Source organism: Megalops cyprinoides, chromosome 4 (assembly GCF_013368585.1).
Source record: "Megalops cyprinoides isolate fMegCyp1 chromosome 4, fMegCyp1.pri, whole genome shotgun sequence".
NCBI lineage: Eukaryota > Metazoa > Chordata > Actinopteri > Elopiformes > Megalopidae > Megalops > Megalops cyprinoides.
Window position 1 is genome coordinate 15,195,609 of NC_050586.1, and position 23,836 is coordinate 15,219,444.

Genomic DNA, 23,836 nt, shown 5'->3' on the forward strand with positions numbered 1-23,836 from the left:
AATTGTCTGGATTCATGACAAAACACTTGTAAAGCTACTGTATTTAATTGAAGTAAAATGTTATCATTTTGCCTCTGGTTTACATTTCTTAGAGAGTAATTAGACTAGGCTGTGCATTTCTCTATTTTTGCAAAAATGACTAGCCTAAATGGAACATACTCTGAAGGAAGTCAAAGAACAGAAGAATTGTTACAAATCCAGCATAAATGTCATATAATAATTTGGCATTTTAATTTCTTTAAGTTTATTTACAAATACAGTTTTAGGGACGCGCTAAAAGGAAGCTCTGGATGACTGACTGTTATTATTCCCCTAAACTGCACATTGCAGTAAAAGTAGAAGAAAGCAATGGTTGTATGTCCTGTCACAAACAATAGCACAACTTGTCTTAAGTGCCAGCGAGCTATAATATTCCAGCCAATCACCCCAGCTGTCTCCTAGTGCAGTACATCCCGGTAGCCCAGTCAAACACAGTAATTCCACACACATTCACACACAAGATGTATGTAGGCAAAAAACATAGAATAAAAATGTTAGTACTGTATATTAATTGTGTTTTGACAAGTACTGCAAAATGAAAAACCAGACTTTTTGTCCTTTGTCCTTTAAGATTCCATTGGTTATATTTCTCCCTTGTGCTGAACAACACAGGTGTCAGTGTGGAATGTAGCAAGAGTAGAGAGTCTGCTGGAGAAGAGAAGGAAGCCTTGACAGAAGATGGGTAACACACACACACACACACACACACACACACACACACATACATTCAACAGAGGAAGGAGGTAGCCATTCAGAGGAAAAAATGGACAAAAAGGCTCTTTTGCAGTAATTCCTGGAATTCCTGAGTTCCTCATGTGACTGGACCTTATAATCAACACTTACATGTTAATGCGGTACTCACAAACAGCCTTGGAAAGAACCGTGCAAAATTAGCCAATGTGCCACATTTATAAATATAGATATACACAAATTTTCTATGCAAATACATACAGAGTGAAGTAGACCCTCCCCTTTCTCATCTCCTTATCTGTGCTCTGTTGTATAATAGTTTACATGTTTTTGTGTATTATGAATATGAATTCATAATGACCCTACTGATTTTAAAGCAGGAGACAGAGCAAGTTATTGAAACTAATGAGCAAAAACAATTCATATCTAAACAGTGTATCAGTCTGTGTGAATCACTGATAATCTAGGCAGGATCAGTCTGTGTGTGTGCAAGTAGTATATTTTGTGCAGCTTGTCAAGTACTACTGAGGATGTGGTCTGTCACAGTACCACAGACCATGCTGTTTTTCTGCCCTTAAGATCCCAAGATAGGTATCTTAGTGTGTCAGTGCTCTGTCAGTATCTACAGTGTCTGTGTCAGGTGAGACTATCAGTGCTCTGTTGTTGCCCCTAGAGAGTGGTCTCACTGCTCATGTCCCGGTGGCGGTGGTCAGTATCGGTGTCATCGTAATCAGACTCCATCTCAATCTTGACCTGGGGCACAGGGCAGGACATTCCTCGGGTCAGGGCCATGGCTGGAGACGCAGGGCAGGAGATCTTAAGGTGCAGAGTGATACTGGGGAACAGCAAGATCTGATTAGAGATGTATAGAAGACACAGAAACAGAATATAGGAAAATTCTAACTGGAGACTAACTAAATTAATGGGACTTATTTGTAGGCTTTTAATAACCTCACATGTGCAATAGCATTCACACACATTCCTACAACAATGTAATCAAAATCTCTTTACTTTAAACTTTAGTAGAATAATTCCTTCATTCATTCTTAATACTCAAATTATTTGCATACGTTGGCAAATACAATCAATCTTTTTTTACTCCAGTATACATGAGGTACAGCAGAACAACAAAACAAAACAGTCAAACAAAAGAATGCACATTTCAGGATCCAAATAAAAAATACTGAAATTAAGTGCACATGTGCATGTGTTTGTCTGTGTGTGTGTGTGTGTGTGTGTATGTATATGTCTATGTACACGTGTGTAAGCGACAGTAGTTAACAGTGTGCAGCCATGTTAGTGCATCGATCCTGTGATTTCAAGGCACACACAATGTAGCACGCAGTACCTTCTGTCCAGGTCTGACTCACTGGGAGAGCAGTTGGAGTAGGGGTGGTACCTCTCCTGCGCACACACACAGCAAAGAAAAACAAGGAGAAGAATGTAAGAGGGGGAGGCAAGATGGAGAAGAATGATGGAGAATAGTGGCAGGAGTGAAGGATGGAAAAAATGTAGAATGTATGGAAGGAGAGTGGTAAAAAGATGTCATAGATGGGTGAGGAGAGAAAAACACAAGATAAATAAAATAAAATGAAGTACAGTGTGTTACACTCCAGCTGGGGGCAGCAGAAGCATTCATAAATAAGCTTTGCTCCATCCTACCTTACAATATGTAACATGCAAATCTTACCACAAAGTACAATAATAAATGTAAAAATGTATGAAAAAAGGCTGTATTGCTCCCCTGTGTGACACATACATATATATGTCCATATCTTGCTGTCTCCATGGTGTACCTTTAATGTTCAATGTGGGTTAAGAGAGTGTATAGCTGTGTTGGGAATGTCTCTGTCTTTGAGGAGGAAATACTCATGGTTGGAAGCTCAGAGCTCAGGGGTAAGCCCAGGGCCATGGATAATGTCTGTTTTGCTAGAGTGGCTAATATGCCCCATAGGAAACTTCACTTTAAATGTAAGCTCAGATCAATGTGCACAGAGGGACCTGCAGAATTGAACCTCTCAGCCTGTGGAATAAAACACACTGAACCTATAGACATGTTAGAGGATTGACAAGTTTAGAAAGAGACTGTAGGAAATAAAGGTACATTCAAACTGCCTAAGAGAAACTGAGACTGTTCTCCGTGCATGAGCATAGCGTTCTTCTGATGATGTAAGTGCTCGTGCTCTGTTATCTCTCACTTCATTGTCACTGTCCTCTTCAGCTCTGGGCTTTTTCTTCTCCTTTTTCTTCTTTTCGTCGTCTTTCTTTTTGTCCTTCTCAGGCAGGATGTCGTCCAGCCAGGCTAGGTCATGTTGGGAAAACACCATGTCCAGCATCTTCCGCACTACTATCAGTCCCAGAATCTGAGAGGGAGGGAGAGAGAGAGATGCAGAAGGCAGCAAATACAGGTAGGGAATTACATGTGCCATCTATCTCCCTGATGGAGCACAAACAAATGTAATTCATTACATATTAGATATAATGTTGGTACATTTCTACCTACAAGATGAATGAATATATCTACAAGCTTTATATTAAAAACCCTCAATACTGGTCTGCATTGGAAGAGAGCACAACCCCTTTGAAACAGAGAGGAGAAGTGAATTCTTGAAGCTTTGAAGAGAACCACCACAAGCTGGCTACTTCCTGAGACCTAGGCCAAAATCTCCTACCATGATAGGGAAGATGATGGCAGCCACAGTTGACTTAAGGATCCAGAGCACTGCCAGACAGACAATCTGCACAAGGGTGAAGAGGTGGACCCGCCGCAAGGGCACGTGACGTAAGTAGGAGTAATCCGGCTGGTGCTTGGACGGCATCATGTACAACTTAATCCTGTCCCAAAACTGCAGAAACAGATACAGGAACACAGACAGGTATGCAGACTGAAACATATACCTTTACGTTTGTGTCATCCTTTTCACAGCCAGTGTTTGAGTTTTTTTTTTTTAAGGTGATGGTTGGTTGCCTTGGGCAAGTCTGAAACTGAATCTTCGCCAAGACAAGATTGTACTCCCTGTAGAGTATCCAGCTGTCTAGCGGAATACCTGTCTCATGCAGCAGCTATTCTGTATTCAAGATGGCACTAGTCCTTATAGTGCTGTGTGACAGACTGACAAGTTCAAATGTGGCCTGTCTATGTTCTGTTCTTTAAGTGGCCTTATTATATGTACTTTTTTAACCATTCTGGGTAAGAGCGTCTGTCAAATATCTAAATGTAGATGCAAGTGATGTGTTTTATGAAAATGAGTAAATTATTCTGGTCTACCTTTAACCTTATCTTAAATAACTTCTGAATTTTACCAGTCAGACACCTTATGTTGATCGAGGGCATTGCACTTCTAAACCTCATTCGATCTCATTAATCTGTTCTTAATCTCATCTGCAATCTCGTTAATCGAATGGAGGTTTGCTAGTGAACAGGCCTCCGATGCCCCTCCGCTCTCCATGCGGCTCAGCCGCAGACATCTGTTGTAGGGAGCTGACGCTGGCTGTCTCTCTGGCTGGATGTGCTTCCTCTAAATGTTTTGTGACTATCGCCATGACCAGGGATCAGCCCTGGAACCGCTATGTTCTTTCAGTGGACCCTATCAGAGATCAGATAAGGGACCCAGAGCTGTTGTTTTTGCTGTCTGAGCTGAAAGTAGTCCCCCGCGTATAATCCTCGCTCAAAGCCATTCTCACAGCCTATTATGATGCCTTCACTCTGCGGTGTATTTCCAGTGTCCTTCTGCTGCTCAGCCAGTGGCCACAGCAGCCTGTTGATACGGTACATTGGTAACACTTTCTCTCCAATAACAATTACAAAGAAACTTCATGAACCTCATGAGTCTATAATCAGGATATCTAGCAAAGCAATGCTGTTCTCCATTCACTCTGATTGTTTCCTCACCCCTCACCTATCCATGAATATTTGTTATGAATGACTTCTATTACCACAGTGGAATCTAGTAATGAGCTAGTGCATCCAGCCATAGGCAAGGCAAAACAAAACTGAATGTCACTGATACATTGTTTGGTAAGTTTTGTTACCATTTCAGTATCACTGAAGAACCAGCCATAGGTAATCATGTGGCAACATTCACTAGAGGGAGGAACAATATGTGTAGCTCCTGCATTACTCTTACTAGACGATATGGATGCTAGCTTATATTTTAATAGCTTGGTTGCCTCTTAGCAATAATGCTAAAGAACGCTTTCTGATTTGGAACCTGAGCCATAAAGACATCTGTAAATCTCCATGCGCTCATTCCCACAGACACCAACTACCCTGCCCTGTCCAGCAAGCAATATAACATGTACCTGAATGCCACTAAGGGAGGCCACACCCATGTAGAGGAATACCCCATACAGAACCGGCATGGGGATAAACTGTGGGAGTAAGATGAGTGAAACGCCAGTGAGCTTTCATTTCAGCCTCAACACATAACCTTACAAACACATGCTGTTACAAACAACCATTACCACAACAACATAGCTGCAAAAAATGTAATCTATAATTACTATAATTATATAATGCCTATTTTTAGTATTATCCACTTTGTGGTGTTGTTACATTATTTCTGTCAGTTTCTCAGTGTCTCACCTGCAATATGGGAGCAAGGAAGATGGAGAGTCCAGTTAGTAGAAACACTATGATCCCTGTCACTCTCTGCTCCCTGTATATTATACACAGAGACACACATGCAGCATTGCAGAGAGAGAGAGAGTGAGAAGAGAACACCACACCTTCAGTCTATTTTGTAAACACCTCTCCCTTTTTACACTCCATGTTCATTCACCCCCGCCCCTTCCCCATCTTTGCCCTCTCTCACCGCACTCCCAGGAACTGTGGCTGCTCTCCGGGCGCGCTCGACTCACTTTCCATCTTGAGAGAGTCTATGTGTGCAATGGAGATGACAGTAGCTGCCACATACCAGGGTAACCCCATGAAGGAGCAGATGGCCATCAGGATCCCCACCCAGAACAGGTCAAGGTGGTAGCCACACCCTTTCTGATACAGAGAAACAGCCACTGTAGCATACCGGGGGGGGGGGGGGGGGGGGGGGGGGGGATGACATTGCATTGGGGGCCTTATGCAAAACATTAATGGCTATGACTCTGCAACAGTAGAATCACTGTTATAACCACTGCTGATAAGAGCAGCTCCAGGCACCTTGAGTTTGTTCTCCTTGCGATTGACAATGACAGCGGTGATCTGCTGGTCCATAAAGATGAGGATGGTGACGAGGAGGGCAGGAATGAAGCTGGCGAGGTATATCCACCAAGGATTCTTCCCAAATGGTGCCACCGCCCAGCCCCGGTCAGAACGTGTTGGCTGCAGGGGCAATGTTGGGAAGTGGAACAGTATAGTGTCACGAGGATGATGGAAACACAGAAACACACTTGCATATTTATGCTCAGACAGACAGAGACAAACAGGTATGTATTTAGCAGCACTGACAGGGACTCATGCACGAGCAGACACTTAATCAGGCCAGAGCAAAAACACAGACATACCGTAAACTGTGTTGGCACAATGAGTTTTGGGGTTTTGAGTCCAATTATCATGTCAAGACCCACAAACATCAAGATAGACACGAAGATGGAGAAGTCGCTGATGAGTTTTCGTAGCTGGACACACAAAAAACATATGCAGATTTGCAGGGACAGTCAAAAATACAGGGAACAGAGAATTAGACCAAAACCAAGAAAAAACAAGAAAATGTGGAATAAAGGTAATATATTATAACATAGCTTTAAAATTTATATACACATATTCAATATTTTAAGTAAATTACAGAAGTGTAGATTTATGGTTTCAGTTCTGTATAATTACAATTCTCCTGGCTAAAATCTAATAGAAAAAAAATGAGGGCAGAGAGGGCAAAATCTTCATTTCTGTGGGTAAATGCAGTTTTGGGGTGTCCTGGGACAAGCCCAGTACACAAAAGACAAAGCTTGAAATTTGTTGGAAAAGACACAGATTAATGTGCAGCATTAGAGGGGGTGGACACAGGGGGGTGGTGAAAGACAGATAAGAAATTGGGTGACAACACTTATCTCATTAGAACTGAGTTAACATAAACCATCTTTACTGTATGTGCAACCAAAAATGCTTTTTTGTTAGATCTTTTGTTTTAGACCCCTATCTGGGACATACGAGGCAGGTGCTCACCACTGGTCTCAAGTATTTTTTTCTCTTGGTCTGTTGCCTGCCACAAAATTGCTAGATTTGTCAACCCACCAGCACACCTATCTCTTCCGTTGATCTCACCTTGGTGGGGAAATATCGGCTGAACTTGAACTTCTTGAGTGAGACAGTCATGGAGTAGGTGCCGAAGAAGAGGATCAAGGACATGAGTGCCAGGTCTGGGACAAAGTTGCAGGACTGGCCCACGAGGGAGCCACCATACCTCAGGCAGTCTTGTTTACTGAGCTGGCTCCAGTCCAGGGCTGTGACATTGAACTGGTGAGAGAAAGTGAGCATAGCGTGGAGAGTTTTTGAGGAGCGTATGGAGAAAAAGAGATGTTGCGGAAAGAGAAACGGCAAAGATGGAGGTGAGGGAAGGCTTCAGAAGACAGACAAATGGAGAGAGTGGGAGAGAGAGAGAAAAAAAACACCAGAAAAAAGAGAACGAGGAGCCAACAGCATAGCTCAGAATGAGAGATCAACCTCCACCATAATGCCTCATTTTGAAATCACAGACCTAACACTCATTACCTGTTTCCCTTTTATTGAAGCACACATGTACCCATTGTGTTTGCTGTGGGCAGAGGTATCATCAGTTGTCCAGATAGATATCAGCAATGGAGAGTGTGACAGCCCACCATTCAACTGATCATAGATCAGTTGAGAGAGAGAGAGGTGACCAGACAGGCACATAGCCACATAGCCTGGCACATAGCCAGGCACAAACCTCTACTTACTACAGAAAGATTAGTGCTGTTGTCTGGAGCTACCGGAGCTGAAACATTGAAGATGATGGAATCCACTGTACAAATACAGAAAAGACGGGAGAGGGAAGGAAGGAAAGAAAACAGCAGGAAGGGAAATCAGTTGAAAGGTAAAATAAAGGCAGGGAGTAGAGAGGGAAGGTCATGAAGAAAGAAGAGGAGAAGAGTGTAAAACAGAATTTTATCCTAAAATTTGAATTCAAACTCTACTACAGGAAATGCATGAAATACCCTGAGCACAAAACATACAATGTTAATTTTCAGGTGCACAAATAAAAAGCAATACTCACTCAGATCAGACAGCAGCAAAATTTTGCGTTTGCAGTAAAAACAAATGATGCAATTCAGTTAGAACAGTTAAATGTTTAGATACAATGTAATACTCACATGTTGTCAAAACATGCATATCCTGTAAATTAATATTAACTAGGCTGTACAGTATGGTACAGCTACCATATCTTGGGTCAGATATTCATAATATATATTGATTGTTTTCAGATACTCTGGAATGGCATTGGAATAATCCTGGTTGGTATGGAAATTATTTGAGTTACATACACAAGTGACCCCATAATAACCCAGCCCTATCCTGTGTAAAGCATTTACCCCAACCCAGTTCCCTAATACCCAAGTACTCTAATCAAGCTCTGGACTTGCCCATCACCCCCAGCTTCAATTACTCTCACTCTCAAATTCTCCTAATCCCCACCTCTGGAACCTCGAAACACACTGTGTCACGCTGCTGTGTTTCGGACTGACTCACCTGGGTCGGGAGCAAGGCACTCACACTTGTAAACCGTGACATAGTCAGGTACGAAGTCGGTGTTGACGGGGTAGTAATTGAAGGAGCCCACCATTTTCTTGATGGCGTCAGAGATGAAGATGAAGGAGATGAGGCTGGAGAAGCCCTCCTCTGTGAACCGCGTGATGTACTTGATGATGTAGCTGGCATCCGTGGCAACCAGAAGCAAGCACTGGAGACAGGAGTGCAGCCCAATCCAGAGGCGCAGCTCCATGTAATCAATGCCATTGTTCCTGGGGAGGGAGGACACCATGACACACAGAAAGAGATATGTGGAAAGAGACAGGGACATCAATGGATAAATTAATTAAATTAATAATGCTTGATGGATTAATTAAATTAATAATGCTTGATAAAGCCATTATAGAATGAGAAGTTTTTTTTTTAATGAACACAAGAAGTTTAATGATTGGATCAGGGTAATCAGCTTATTTAGGCTCATCTGCTAAAAAAAAACTCATGAAGCCCTGCTAAGCATGTCAGCCCAACTAGGCTAATCCAGCTCATCTAGGCTCGTCACTGATGACTGGTCCTCCTTTTGCAGTGAAACTAAAGCAACCCTTGAAGTGTCTATCCTTCTAAGGCCCATGTGAGAAAACATCTGTGTTTCTGTCTATACCTACTTTGGCTACTCCTGCCCCTTGAACCTCCCCATCTATCTGCATATGTGATGCTCACTTGCTGAAATCGAAGAGCAGCTTCTCAAAGATGAGAATGGGTCCCGTGGAGCTGAGGATGATGAGTGGCTGGCCGCCCAGCAAGCAGTACACTGTCCCCGCAATGGATGTGCCCAGGAAACTCTCTATAACACCCTGGGAAAGAGACAGGGGAAGCTGAGCCGTTGTTATACATGCCATTTAAGGTGGACGGTGAGGGGGCGGGATTTACCTGGTAGTTTTCAGTGGCGTCTCCCAGAAGCCCCCCAAACGTAATAGCATTGGTGATGCAGCCCAGGTAGATGAAGAGCACTGCAGATATGGACTGGATGTGAAGGCCCTCATAGAAGTCGCTCGCCAGCCAGGGTAGCTTCCGCTTGATGTCCAGGATCAGTCCACCACAGAATCTGCAGCGAACAGTTCATCTCAATGCATTATGGGAAAGTTTTAAATCAAGGGTGACCCAAGAGGTGAGGCCTAAGAACTGCTGTAATTGATCAGGGTCTGTAAAAAAATGAGCTCATTGCTGTTGGGTATGTGTTAAACTTAAGTGTCTATTTTTCCAAAATTGGCATTAATACAATATCCTCAAACAATAATAGGTATTAAAAACACATTAGTGAGAGAACTGAAAAGAATGCAATGCAGCAGACCTTAGATATCTTAGAATTCAATCTTCACCATCACTTTATCACATATAATTTTACATTCATTTTCAACCTTCCAGTGAATGCCAGCTCCTCTCCCATTTCATGCATCACAGGCATCTCTTCATCCTCAGCTGCAGGCCCACCTCCTCCTGCTGCCCCATTCATCTGCCCCAGCTCGTTCAAAGAGAAGACCGACTTCCTGTACAGAGAGATGAACACCAATATGCGCCTATAATAAACCATGTCTTATATTTTAGAGTAACCCAGCTGTTTTATCCAGGCCATAAGCTTATGGTGAGTGTTTTCCTCATGTGTGCCCTGTGCTGGCAGTCATACCTCTTATCTGCAGAGGGGACTTTTTTGGGGGGCTCAATTCGGATTTTAGGATCCCACTCCCCTGGTGGCAGCACTATCACCTCATCCAGAAACTCATCGATTCCGGCAATCAAGTCCTCCCGGTCCCGAGCCTTGTACGCTACATCACTGAAGAGCTGGAGTCAGAGAGAGAGAGAGAGGAAAAAAAAGCATGGAGAGAGAGACGGAGAGGAAGACCAGGGTGGGGACAAATAGAGACGAGAGGACTGTTCAAAGAGACTCTACATGGTAAATAATTGCAGCATTTTAAGCACTATGTTTATAACCTTCCAGTGTGCTGGATGGCAGGTATGGTCAGTTGTCTATCCGCAGGGAAAGACAACAGACAGACACTTACATCATCCACCATGAGCGTGGCAATGGCCCGGCCAATCTCGTTGTAAGACTTAGCTTTACCAGGGGGGCCCAACAGCAAAAATAAAAACCTGTTTGGAGAAGGAAAGTTTTCAGTTTCAGCAGTATTCAGTCTATCACATGGGCATTAACACAGTCTCATGATAGGGCATGCAAACAAAGACAGCTACCTGGTTGGCACAGGGACCTCAGTCAACCCCCCCAGTGTGGTGGCCTGGGCCAGTCGCACAAAGGCCACAAAGGGCTTGTCCAGGAAGTCCACCTCCCCCACCAGCACATTGGATGCCTCCGCATCACGAGGAATCTTCTTCATGAACTTGTTTTTTAACTGGCAAAAGGAAGGAGAGAGAAATTGGAGCAGGTCATGAATAATAAGTAACAAAGAAAAAAATAGGACATATGTATGCAGTGGTGATACTTCATCCTTCAGCCTCTGAAGGTTCAAGTGCTACAAAGTATCTGAAGGAAAATTGACGTAGGCTTAAAGGAATCATAATAATAGCCAAGGCTGCTGTTGACTGACAATTCAAATGATGTTCAAAAAAGCAAAGTGGTTACCTATTCAATAGATGATCACAATGAATAACTGTGTATTGAGTTTTTTAGCAGAAAAGGCCGCAAAGTCATTTCAGTAAACTGAATTTTCAAATTGCAGAGTGAGTTTTTGGCACAATGGAGGTTACATTGTGTTCTCAACCTTCAGGTGAATGATTACATTCTGAAAACAGCAACTGTTTTACTGACCCAGAGTATGATTTACCTATTTGTTAGAATATACTTGTTTGATATGCCTTCACTCCAGTGTGACTCTCACAGCCATTAACCTCCCTAAACAGGTGTATGTTAGGTCTGGCTCTCACAGACAGCCGTATTATATTTGCAAATGCAGGCTGGTAAGTGAGGTCACAGCCATATACAATAGGCAATGTCTACACACACTCAATGCTGAGAGACTACAAATATGTTTTATATCAGTGCTTTCAAATGGAATTGACCGAATCTCAATACACCCACTGTGCTCAGCTCAAAGCAATGGTGGTTGGAGACAAATAACTCATTAAAACTTTATCAGCCATTATCTGATCATCGAATTGTTGTATTCTACTTGTTGGAAGCTTGGGTTAGGACAGACATTGTATGGCAGCCTTTCACTAACATGGTACTGGACACCCACTGTGTAAGATCATTTTTGTTCCAGCTGAGCTCACAAAAAATTTTGATTAAGTTCAGCAGGAAATGCTAATCTGTATTTAAAACTCACATTCGATCTGCTTTTAATTCTTTACAAAAGAAATAATCTCTTTGAGGTGTGCTTGGGCTAAGACAAAGATAAAGATGTTTATTTCACATATTTTGTACCTACTCTGTCAACAGATCTGGAGCAGCTGTATGAATTAAGCTCAATTAGTTTTTCAATTACTTGTTCTAGGACCCAGTAGACAACTAATTATTCTCAATAAAGCTGAATACCTGTGCCCACACACATGTTGACATACACACACACACACACACACACACACACACACACATAAATACAGACACACAATCTGCATGCTTGGATAACCAAGGCAGTGTTGTAGTAATTACCACTCTTAATTCATCACTAAAACAAAAGATTGATTACCAAAGTAATCAAACTTTTAAACCTGGTAACAATAGGAAAAGCAATGGGAAACATAATGTAAGTGGAAAACATTCATTTTTCATTTGTCTTTTTGTTATCCCTTTATGTATTTTGTAGCACTAGCACTAAGACAGTATTGTAGTAAGTATTAGTTGGACCAAGGAGAAACCAATGGGCATTACAATACATCAACCGTTATAGCTGCTAATTGCAGCAGTAGCTCTCCAAATACCGGCACAAAAATGACCATGCTCATTCCACTTTCTGTTCCACTGCTCTTTGTGTACACTAAAACTCTCCCCGGCAGCATGTAAATGACAACTGCTTAGAGCGGCGATCAAAATTCACGCCATATTCATTTAAAGTCAATTTACTTTGCCTCACCTACATACAATCAGGCTTTCTTTCCTACAGAGACTGAGAGTTTCAAAGGTACACCCTGAAGCTACCAGACAATCTGTTGTACCATACCGAATTGTGGCTGACCGTGCTGATACCCTTCCCCTCAACGTACTGCCCCAGGCATCTTGATAAAATAGATTTGAGTCACAGAAAAGAGCCACACATGACAGGGGGAGGAAGCAGTGTTAGGTTACCTGGTCTGTGCTGGGTGTGTCGGCAATGTCATTCATACTGCGGCTTTGGGCGTGACCTGAAATGCAACACAGCACACAACTCTAATCAGTGGACCACATTCCATAGGATTTTAATCTCAAGCAAATGTGATGTGTGCCCTCATGCGCTATGGTATGGACTATGGGCTTGGACTAATTTTCCTCTAGCTCAATATGCATCTCTCAAGCCATTTAAAAATTTCCCGTAGGAAATCTACCAATATGAATTTGAATTTATTATAAATAGCAATACACACAAGTGCACAGCGCATAATCAAAATGACCCCAGCTATGCGTAATGCACCAATACAATCAGAGAGTGGGGATCCTGCCAAAGGGAGAGGTGTACATAGTACTATGATGTTTGAACAAATTATCTTAAGCTTTCATGTCCTGAATTAAAATTATGCACAGATGGTCTTTTGCTCTGGGGGTTTCTTTCTCACTGTATCCTAAGTGCTGTGGTGCATTTCTGTATTTCAAAAAGAATATTGTGATCATAAACAATAGATATAGCTCACACACATGCACACAGGCAAACGTGTGCAGGCTATCTCAGTGAAAACATGACATTATTGCTGTATTACTTCTATACGGAATATAGTAGTATATAATAGTAAACAAGTAGGCTTCCCGAAGTTTTAAAAAATTTTGAGATAATCGACAACTTGAGAAAAGAAGTAAGAATATATAATAGACATACATGGAAATTACCTGAAGCAGAATTAATAAAAAGAATAGAATTTTGTTTTTGCAAAAACAAGTAAGTATGCACAAGCTGTCAGAAATGCACAGGGAATAAGAAAGTTAGAGGTGAATAACGATAATTAAATCACTGTGGCATTATTGTTTGACCTTTTAATATGAAGCTGACACAGTTCTGGGGAACTGTGAGGGTAATGTTTATGTCATTTAATTAAAATCCATACAGAATTGGTCCAGAAATCTAGAAATCATTATACGCATTTGTGACCTTGAACAGTTTCTGGTCCTCAGCGACATCTGCACGTGTGTTTGAGGGATACAGAGACAGACAGACACGGAAAGAGAGAAGAGGGAGGGAGAAAGAGAGAGATGCAGACTTACGCAAACGGCCATAGCTGCCTGCCTGCTTCATGCGCAGGTCCTCTGTGGAGCGATGGTAACCTCCACTGGGGCTACAGCTCGGACTGCGGTCTGAGAAAGGGAAAGGGAGGGCAAAACATGAGCAAACGTTAGCAAAAGTCTGCAAAAAGAGCGTATGGGAGAAGATTAGTGTCATGATGTGTCTGATGTCATTAAAATGACTGTTAACTGGGCCGACTGTAAGGCGCTGTCTGCTTCCCGCAGTGTCCATACTGGTAACTGAATATAACAACTGAGACAAAAGGACTGAATTATCGCCTCTAAAACTGTACCTGTAATTACTGTCCTGTCAGAATTAGTTATAGAAATAATTCAGTATATGAATGTTATATGCAGTTTATGATCGTTTCCACCCAGTGGCATGTTGACGACACATATGGAGGAAGAGGCAGACACTCACTGGCAGAGGAGGACTTCCCTATGTCAGCCAGGGAGCGGTGGATGGGCTTCTTGGTCTGATGCCGGTGTTTTCTTAGGAGAACGTAGGCGATCTTCTCTCTCAGCTCAGGCACAATCAGGCCCTGCTCTACCTGCTGCTCGATGATATCATCTGGGGGCGCAGACAATTGCCACAATTGCACACTTCTGCCTGCCACTGTAAACACTGTCTGTTTATTGTCTTGTTGTGTTTATTGTACCTATTGTCTTGTTATTTATTGATTTTATGCTTTGTATGTTATGTAGTCTGTTGTCTTTCACACCATGGGTCCCAGGGAAATGTAATTTCAACCCTACTGTATACTTGTATATGGATGGACTGACAATAAAGCTCTCTTGACTTGACTTGACTTTAGTTGAGACAGGGCACTGAGTTATAAACAAGTGTCCCCTCCTGCCTCTTTTCTCTGCACCTTCACACTCTTGATCAGTGCCAACTGCTGCTACGGTGGCATGGTCATAACAGCACAGATATTATCAAGGAACACAACGCTCTTCCCCATTCCTTATCTTAACATGAGGGAGATGACACAGTCCTGGCTGTAGTCCTTTCCAGCGTCATGAAACAGATGTCATGTGACTCACCCACGATCTGGGACAGGGAGTAGCCCTCCAGGTCCAGCAGCACAGTGCCGGTCTGCAGACAGGTGCGCAGCTCGAACAGGCTGTGCAGGGACAGAGTGGACACGTGGGGCTTGCTCCACCTCTCCCCGCCTTCCTCCACCTTCTCCTCAAACTTGACCCACCTAGAGGAAGGGGCAGGGAGTCACAAAATGAAATTCGGCATTGGGGAGGGGGGAAGACAACATTAACACAACAATTTTGGTTGCTTTAAGCTGTATCGTGTTTCCTCAGTTGTCTGGGGCATTTATGATTGAAGGTATGTGTGTGTTGTTTAGGTATGCTGAAATATTTGTTTCCTATACAGCTGTTGAGTATCAGGCTTAATTAGTTTGTCAGTACTATGCATGATGTATGAAAGCAATGCTTTTCGCAGGAATGTTGATAAAAGCAGAGGCATATTATTCAATATCATGGAAACATTTCATTGTTCAAAGGACTGTTGGATACTGGGATTTAGTACACCACTCTCTGACCAGTCCAGACCACAGGCATTCAGAACCCTGCATTTATGTGAGTATAGTGTGTGTGTGTGTGTGCGTGTGTGTGTGTGTGTGTATGTGTGTGTGTGTGTGTGTGTGTGTGTGTGTGTGCACGTGTGTGTGTATGTGTGTGTGTGCATGCGTGCATGCCCGAGGTGAGATGTATTGAGTGGGTCTGAGAGTGAGGGCACGGTGCAGCAGTCTGAGTGAGTCCTGGCATTCCTCCAGCATGCCACAGCTCTTTTTCGGTATGCTTTTCCCCTTTATGCAGGCCTGTTTTGGAATCACATTAGTGAGCACACTGAGATGTGCTTGTCTCACCACGACAACCGCTGATGCAAAAACAACAAAAGTGAGACAGATGCAATCCTCCAGTACACTTGTACACAGCTATGGCCATGTTTCCCATTGAAGTCACATTGCAGCAGCACAGTGAAGCAGCACAGTGAAGTGGCACCAATAGGAGGGAAGGTGCCACTCCACTGATGTAATTCAAGCAATTTGCTGGCACCTGAGGGGTATGAGATGCAGAAACCTTGGCTGATGAAACCACCCCTATCCCCAGTGAACTGAAACCAGTTTGTCTCGCTGCTATACACTCCCAGTGATTGTCAGCAGATGACATCGCCAGTATAAAATGCAATCCATAGGCCTCAGTCTGCATTCAGCATGGACATTGGAGACTGAGACACTAAGGATCCCCCAGTAATGGCTCTCTAATTAAAGCATCATCTCTTACAAACACCCATCATTGTCTGAGTGATGCTGGCATTCCTCCAGCATGCAAAAACATTAATGCATTGCTAATAAGACACCTCTTAAGGCACATTTGCGCTCCCTGTAAAATCCCAAACTAATGCAGACTTATATCACTATACTGCATTAACCCCAAATCACTGTGAGTGTATGTGTGTGTGTGCTTATGTGTATGTGTGTGTGTGTGTGTGTGTGTGTGTGTGTGTGTGTGTGTATGTATATGTGTGTGTAGGTGCCAGTACCTGGCAGACTCCTTCCACTCCAGCTCTTCTCCCTCATGCTGCAGTGTGTCCATTTCAGTGAAGAGAGTAGGGTTGGGTATGTCGTCATCGTCACAAAGAATGTAGCGTAACCTCTCTGCTGCTGGGGACACTAGGAGACAGACAGACAGACAGACAGACGCATATGCAGTCAGCTGACACACTCACATAAACATTTACACAGGAGGTTTCATCTGTCATATACACAGCCTACGAAACCTCTATGAAACCTATACTAGCATAGCCACATCCAATTTTTAAATACAGTGGATGCTATAAGCTCAATACAAGACTAATGCCCCTACTACTCTCCAACAGGCCTTTTGGTAAGTCAGCCAGTCATGTCCAATGGAATAACAAGGCTTTTGCTGACTAGATGGCTGCTCATAATAGTTGATTAAAAGCTGGCAGTGCAGGCAACATTTGCTGACATAAATCTATAAAAAGTGTTTCTTTAAGTACAGTGTATCATCTTTAATGTAAATTTCTCTTTATGCTAAGGTGTTGCGATCTTCAAATGACTCCTTGCTTAAACTCTCTGTAGTAGGGGAATGGATGGAAAAACAATCCTCATTAGAATTCTCCAAGCCTGAGGGATGTTCCCCTCTCCCACTGTAACGATCCACAGGCTACAAGAGGCACCACACATGAATCCAAAAAACAAGAACTCCTCCTAACATTTTCTGCCAATCACAGTAGCCTCACAGATTACCCCTTTTTGCAGTATAAGGAGCAGGACTCATAACCAAAAGCTTGCTGGTTTGATTCCCCACTGGGGCACTGCTGCTGTACCCTTGGGCAAGGCACTTAACCCACAATTGCCTCAGTAAATATCCAGCTGTATAAATGGATGAAATTGTTAAAAAAAAAAAAAACTGTAACTGATGTAAGTCCCTCTGGATGACAGCATCTGCTAAATGCCAATAATGTAATGTAATGTTACTGAATTATGTCACTGAATGAAATCATATCTAGGCACATTGTCATTGCTGGCAGTGCTTAGCTGTTATAAAGTGTGCATACTGACTTTTAGATATAACTTTGTATTTTGCTCTGAATACTTATCAATTTTAGTATCTTCTCTAAGGTATCTTAGCAGGTGTAGGAAAAAAACCCTACAAAATATCAATTTAACATTTCAATTGCAAACCCTCCTGTGATTTATGATGAAGGAAATATCAAAATATCAAAAACATCAAAACACACCCACACACTCTCTCTCTACCTCATTCATGCACTCAGCCTCCCTCAGATACACAAGTTCACTGACTCACTCACTCAGCCTCACCCTCGGTCTGAAACAGTGGGAGACAGTTCATGACTGTGACTTATACACGAGAGCTCACACACAAGAGGGTAGGATTCCATTCAGACAGTCAAAGCAGTCTGATATATTACATTACATTACATTACATGCATTTAGTAGATGCTCTTATCCAGAACTACTTCCAGTACATTAGTATGTAAGTGAATCCATTCAAGTTAAATGAGAAACAGTGTCAGACCAGGCTAATAACACTCCCAGACCACCATAAATGACTGCTGTACCGATCAAAAAGGGCATGAGCAATCAGCGGCATTGATTTACTGCATCGATGTGCACCAGGAATATGGAGGCCTTACATTTTATTGACTGTTTATATACATTGTTTGCAGAGGGCCTGGTGGTCAATTGGTAAATGATTCCCCCATACAGAAGGGCAGTGATAATGAATTTGAGTTACTTAAAGGGTGCTGAGTCTAGGACAAGGACTTCAAGAATTCATTGTGTGAGAGACTTAACACCAAAGGCAAGCAAAAATATTCAGTATCTCTGCGCCTCCCATGTGCAAACTGTCATTTCACATGTCCTCTGTTGAGGTGTCACTGCATAGTATGTCAGTTACCTTGGAAACAGCTGAGCACTATTTTTATTATATTTCTGCCATAATTTGTAAATATTGCTGTCTGACATCTTGTGGCATAAGTCATGTAAATGTTTGGTGCTATACAAATATCTGAAAAATATTGAACAGAATACTTCAAAACAGAAGCTTACAATTTATGTTCATGGTCCTCACTGTAAGATAAAAATCAAATCCATTTTATTCAGAATTTTCACACTTTTCTCCTTCAGCCTCATTAAAGAGGGTGGTTCTTAACTTGCTTGAATTTTGTACTGTAATTATCCATTTATCTAGTATTAGTGTCTCATAATGACAGCTATTGTTGTGTCATGGCTTTTTGCACACTATTGACTACTGACTTCACTTTTTATGTCGATAAATATATTTGGACATATTTGATAGTAGCATGGAGTTAAACTGGTGTAATCCATAGTGAAGCTAAGACTTCTGTTAAAACCCAGAAGGCCTCCAGTAACAGAGCGGACACACAGAAATACTCACTGTTGTCACTCACTCAGTCCGAGAGAAAGGGAGAGATTTCCCTGTCTGGGGAAAAAGGTTCATGACACACATTGACCTCGTCACAGAGGTACATGTGGAAATGGCCCATTAAGCATTGAACACTCAGCATCAATTAGAACAATTAGTCCGTGAGCTGTCTGGCTTCACAAACACATTCCTGAACTCATGCAGAAGGTAATCTGCCATACCTTACTTATTCTTCCTCAGTTGTCAAGAGCAGGTTCTTAACATGCACTTAAACATCCAAGGCGCAAGTTTGCATTCCCACTGACCTCAATCCGGCACCACAACAAACTGCAGCTGCCTGAACCACCCAGCATCCTCTCAGATCTGCCATGTCAGAAATGCCTTGGGTGCTCCATATTGATCAATACACCCCGCTGCCATGATGTGACACAACTGTGTGCACATATCATGACTTGTGACATTGACATATTGACATATGACTTTGGAATCAAAATTGACATGGGGAGCAGGTAAAAGCTGTACAGAGTGGGGTGAGGGATCTCTTGAGAGATCAGCGAGGCTGTCAACAATGGAATGACAAGCGAATATCGTTTTCATTCTGCCTGACTCAAATCAGCATCACGTCCTCCAACAGTGGGGTTGTGCCTCATTTTCATTAAAATATTCACATAACTGAAAATGCATTACTCATTTTATATGCAACAACATCATTTTTAATGTAAATTTCTTTTTGTTATTTGCTATATCAATACATATTGCCCCCAAATTGGTCAAAATGTCAACATTCTTCCAACAATGTCTATCTGTTCAAAATTTTCCAATTACCTCTTGAAATTCGCAATTTGAATTTTAATTGATGATCACTGAGTGCAATTGTCATTTTTTCCTTATTGAATTCCTAGTTTATATTAAAAGGAGCAACCTGTTTCAGTATATTTCAGTGTGTTTTGTGTGGGAAAGCAAAACCTGGAGGTTGTTTCCAAAATTGTGCTTTAAGGCTGATGCATGCACAAAACAGGTGATTGGATTAATTTCCCTATAATTTCCTTCCTTAATTATAAATCCAATTGAACACATTATACTACTGATAACAAGTATTTATGTCACTCATAATCTCTGTCAGACAGACCTTCATCCCTCTCTCCTGTTGAGTCTCTTCTGTTTTCCTTCTTTTCTTCTTCAAATCTTATCTGTCTCCCCTGCTGCTGCCCTTCTCCCTCCTACAACTTTGTCTTTGTCTTCATCTGTCTTTCCTGCACCCACTCATCTTTGTCCTCTCCTCCCATACCCCTGGTTACACGCTTCACCTGTCCGATACGCTCTCATCCTTGTAAATGAGCCGACTCAGACTACACAAGGTCCCCCCCAGTGCAATGACTGACTGAGCAAACGCTGATTCTCCACATCCACACTGCTATCCACACTCCCCCCACTACCCGCTCTTCTGTTCCCTCCGTCTACTGCTCCCCTCTTCAAGTCTCTCGTCTGACTCTCAATTGATTCAAAGTGATAACGTGCCGTGTGCATCCTGGCTAATTCAAAAACTGCAGCAACATAATCAATAATAGTGATATTGACATTGAGTATTATGGTAATCTCAATTCTGTGTGGAACATTATGTGTTGTTGTATTTCTTTTAATCAGTAACGACATAGACAGTAGTATTTATATAGTTGGAAGTGTTACATTGTACAAATGTACTGCTACGCATTAACACGTATTCAGTGTCTGAAATATTCTAGATAAAGATGGAGATTAGGGTCCATATCAGAAAGCAGTTGGACCAGGTTTAGAAGTTTATTCAGATCCAATCAGTTTACAGAATTCACAGGGCCCATGCACCCAGGGTTGAACCGCCATCCACTCAGGGAGCTAGAATTGAGACCTTTACAGTACTGTTTATCTACAGTGCTAGACAGCCTGTAGACTACAGGCAAAATGTTAGTTGGGCTGAATGGCTCCATCCACATTATCTAATGTCTTATATCCTCATTTTCTTAGAATATCTCCCAGAATTTAATGACATTATTGTGTGTGTGAGTATATTTTTGTGTGTTGTGTGTCCCTGTGTGTGAGGTGTACAGAGTGACTCACTGGTGCGGCTGATGTCAGAGGGAAGATTCTGGTCCTGTGGATTCAATGCTCCATCGTCTGAGAGGAACCTCTCCTGCTCGTCTGTGTCCTGTGTTCTGTGGTGCTCATAGTGCCTCTCCTGATCCTGATTCTGTTCCCGTTCTCGTTCTCGTTCTCGATCTCGATCCCGCTCCCGTTCCTGTTCTTGTTCCTGTTCCCGATCCCATTCCCGTTCTCTGTCCCGATCCCGTTGCCGTTCCCTCTCCCGCTTCCGTTGCCGTATTCTGTTCCGATTATGTTCTCGATCCCGTTCCCGATCTCTGTCCCTTTCCTGATCTCTGTCCCAATCCCGTTCCCGATCTCTGTCCCTTTCCCGTTCCCGATCTCTGTCCCTTTCCCGTTCCTGTTCCCGATCCCGTTCCCGATCTCTGTCCCGATCCCGATCCTGTTCCCGATCTCTGTCCCGATCCCTGTCCCTGATGCGTTCCTGTTCATGATCCCATCCCTGATCCCGTTCCCGATCTCTCTCCCTATCCCGCTCCCAATCTCTCTCCCTATTCCGCTCCCGATCCCCGTTTCCTGTGTCCCGGCTTGACATGGAGCGTCGGTGCCGCCGCTTGCGTCTGTAGCCCCGTGGTACGGGCACACCAATGTAGATGGACTTATGGTCTAAGAGAGAGACAACAGGACACACAGCGAGGGGCACAGACTATCACAGTCTACCAAATACTACAAAGAGAAACACAGGAACACATAAGTCAATAGTCCACCTACCTAACAGAGGGAGACTCAGGGATATTCTATCACAATGTAGTCTACGTATGTGAAAGAGGGAAAAACAGGTCTAGAGTCTAATATAGCATATTCTGCCTTCATCACATCTCAGCTATGCAATTGCTATAGATGATGCTATATTTAATTTCACCTTCCATGAAGCAGATTACATGTGACAGTTAAATTATGATACAGCCTTTTTATATGAATAACTACTCTTTAAGGATGATGTGATTGGTTTGAACTTAATCTCAGGCACATAAAACTCATCTGTCTGTTCTTTGTTTCCAAGTCATCATTATGAAGGTTTAATGAAAACACCAGTTACTAAATGAATGGGAGGAAAAAAGGTTTTATGGAGTCTGTGGAGTTTCAGAGGACTTCATGACCTGGGATGTGTGGGCTACTTTAGGCTGTTTGTTCTTTGCCACAGGGAATACTGTGGCCTGGTTCCATGGATTAGACACCTTCTGCTGATAGAAGTACAACTGAGAATAACTTGTAACCTTTTCTCTCAGCTCCAGGACGTCTTTTTTTTCTAAAGTCATGCTCTTCAAAAGTAAGATAAAATTCATATAGCTGCTGAACCAAATGTCTATCTGTATAAGAACAGGCAATATCAACCAGCCTATTATCTGCACATTATCAACATGATCTCCATCATATCCTCAAACTTAACATAGTTATTGCTCTGACCCATGACCCCTCCAACACAGAATGCCAACACCCACAGCATCCTCTCTCTGACTCACCCTCTTCTTCCTCATACCGCTGGCGGCCGCTCCCAACGCCTCTGTCTCCCAGCTCCTCATGGTCCATCCTGGGAGACATTTTGATGGACAGAGGGAGGGAGAAATAGAATGCATGGGGACAAAAAAAAACAATCAGTGAATGTGGAGGGAAACTGTAGAGAGAAACAGAAACTCTGCAGCATGGAACTGCTTCAGGAACAGGTAAGCCCTTATCTCTCTTGAATATTAACGTGAGGGAGTCATAACTCTGTGTGGCAGACTGCAGCACTGCAAGAGTCATCTTTGTTTGACATTAATGCAATAGTAACATGGATCATAATTTAAACAGTTGCCATAACAACACAGCCATGGTAACAGCGAGCCAAAAATCATGTGAACAGAGTACGCTCTGCAAATCGACCTGCATGTTGAGCTCCTGCCACCACAGATCAATGGCCAAATAATTAGGCAGGGGGGCAGACTCAATGGAAAGATGTATAATTACAAGAGAAAAGGAGAGTGCCTTGGATGAATGACACACCCTAACTAACATTTATCTTACTGTCACATTCAGTGGAATGCTGGTAATTGCCCAGAATCCTTCGCAATGATCCCACTTTATTCTGTGGCATCACACCCATGCACTCATTACTTGCATTGTGGATACCACACAATGTCTATCTGCCTATGTATTGTCACATTTACTGTTTAAGTAAATAAACATCATCAAATCTGCTCTGACCTTAGCGCTACACTCAGCCATGCAATTAGTCTCCACTTACCCAACCTTCAGCACTAAACATTACCCAAACCAGGCCCTTTATGGACATTACACAATCACTTAATTTACATACGACCACAGTGTATTTTTGTAGTACTCAACAAAACCAGATATCTGGACAGACCTAAAGTGTCTCCCCATTGCACAGTGCTCACAGCATTATGCTGTGTACCATTAGGCTCATGGCTACATATTAATGTGCATGTAAACAGCGTTGTATTATACTGTACAGAGCAAGCAACTGCTCACTTACAATACATATATACTAAACTGTCCGTAACACTAACCAACACCAATCAGAAGAAATTTGGGAAAGGTTTAGATGAATCTGTTTTGAGGACAGTGTGATATGTGGTGAGCTGTCGTGGATCCTGTTAGTGCGTGTTTCCTGTGTGTGTAATTAGGGCTGTCACTTCAGTGTCCTTCACACCCAGTGGCTACGTGGGGGGGGGGCATACATGCTAGCCATCAGGGAAGGCAATGTGATCGATGGGTCTGTAAAAGGCACTTTGACCCAGAACAGGCACACTGATAGCAGTACTGAATTACACACACATACACGTATGCTCTCTCTCTCTCACACACACACACACACGCCCACACACACATGCATATGCACACACACACACACACACACACACATACGCATATGCACACACATACATACACATGCCCACACA

At 42.7% G+C, this 23,836-nt stretch overlaps 1 protein-coding gene across 2 annotated transcripts; it reads right to left on the reverse strand.

Moving 5' to 3' along the window:
* Window positions 1-1,398: 1,398 nt before the first annotated feature.
* On the reverse strand, window positions 1,399-22,463 carry slc4a5a (solute carrier family 4 member 5a). Of its 2 annotated transcripts, none has more exons than XM_036526004.1 (26): window positions 22,397-22,463; window positions 21,437-21,539; window positions 20,892-21,013; window positions 16,405-16,534; window positions 14,889-15,049; window positions 14,260-14,415; window positions 13,827-13,916; window positions 12,723-12,778; window positions 10,673-10,830; window positions 10,486-10,573; window positions 10,110-10,264; window positions 9,844-9,972; window positions 9,356-9,530; window positions 9,146-9,279; window positions 8,429-8,700; window positions 7,639-7,676; window positions 6,986-7,177; window positions 6,229-6,342; window positions 5,885-6,046; window positions 5,544-5,722; window positions 5,315-5,387; window positions 5,032-5,100; window positions 3,402-3,575; window positions 2,928-3,092; window positions 2,078-2,130; window positions 1,399-1,564 (listed from the first exon to the last, which is right to left on the reverse strand). In XM_036526004.1, the coding sequence occupies exons 1-26, from the start codon at window positions 22,461-22,463 to the stop codon at window positions 1,399-1,401; spliced, it is 3,381 nt and encodes a 1,126-aa protein (XP_036381897.1). The 2 variants fall into 2 exon arrangements, with proteins under 2 accessions (XP_036381897.1, XP_036381896.1); XM_036526003.1 differs by having other exon boundaries at window positions 2,078-2,133; window positions 20,892-21,004; window positions 21,410-21,539.
* Window positions 22,464-23,836: the final 1,373 nt, after the last annotated feature.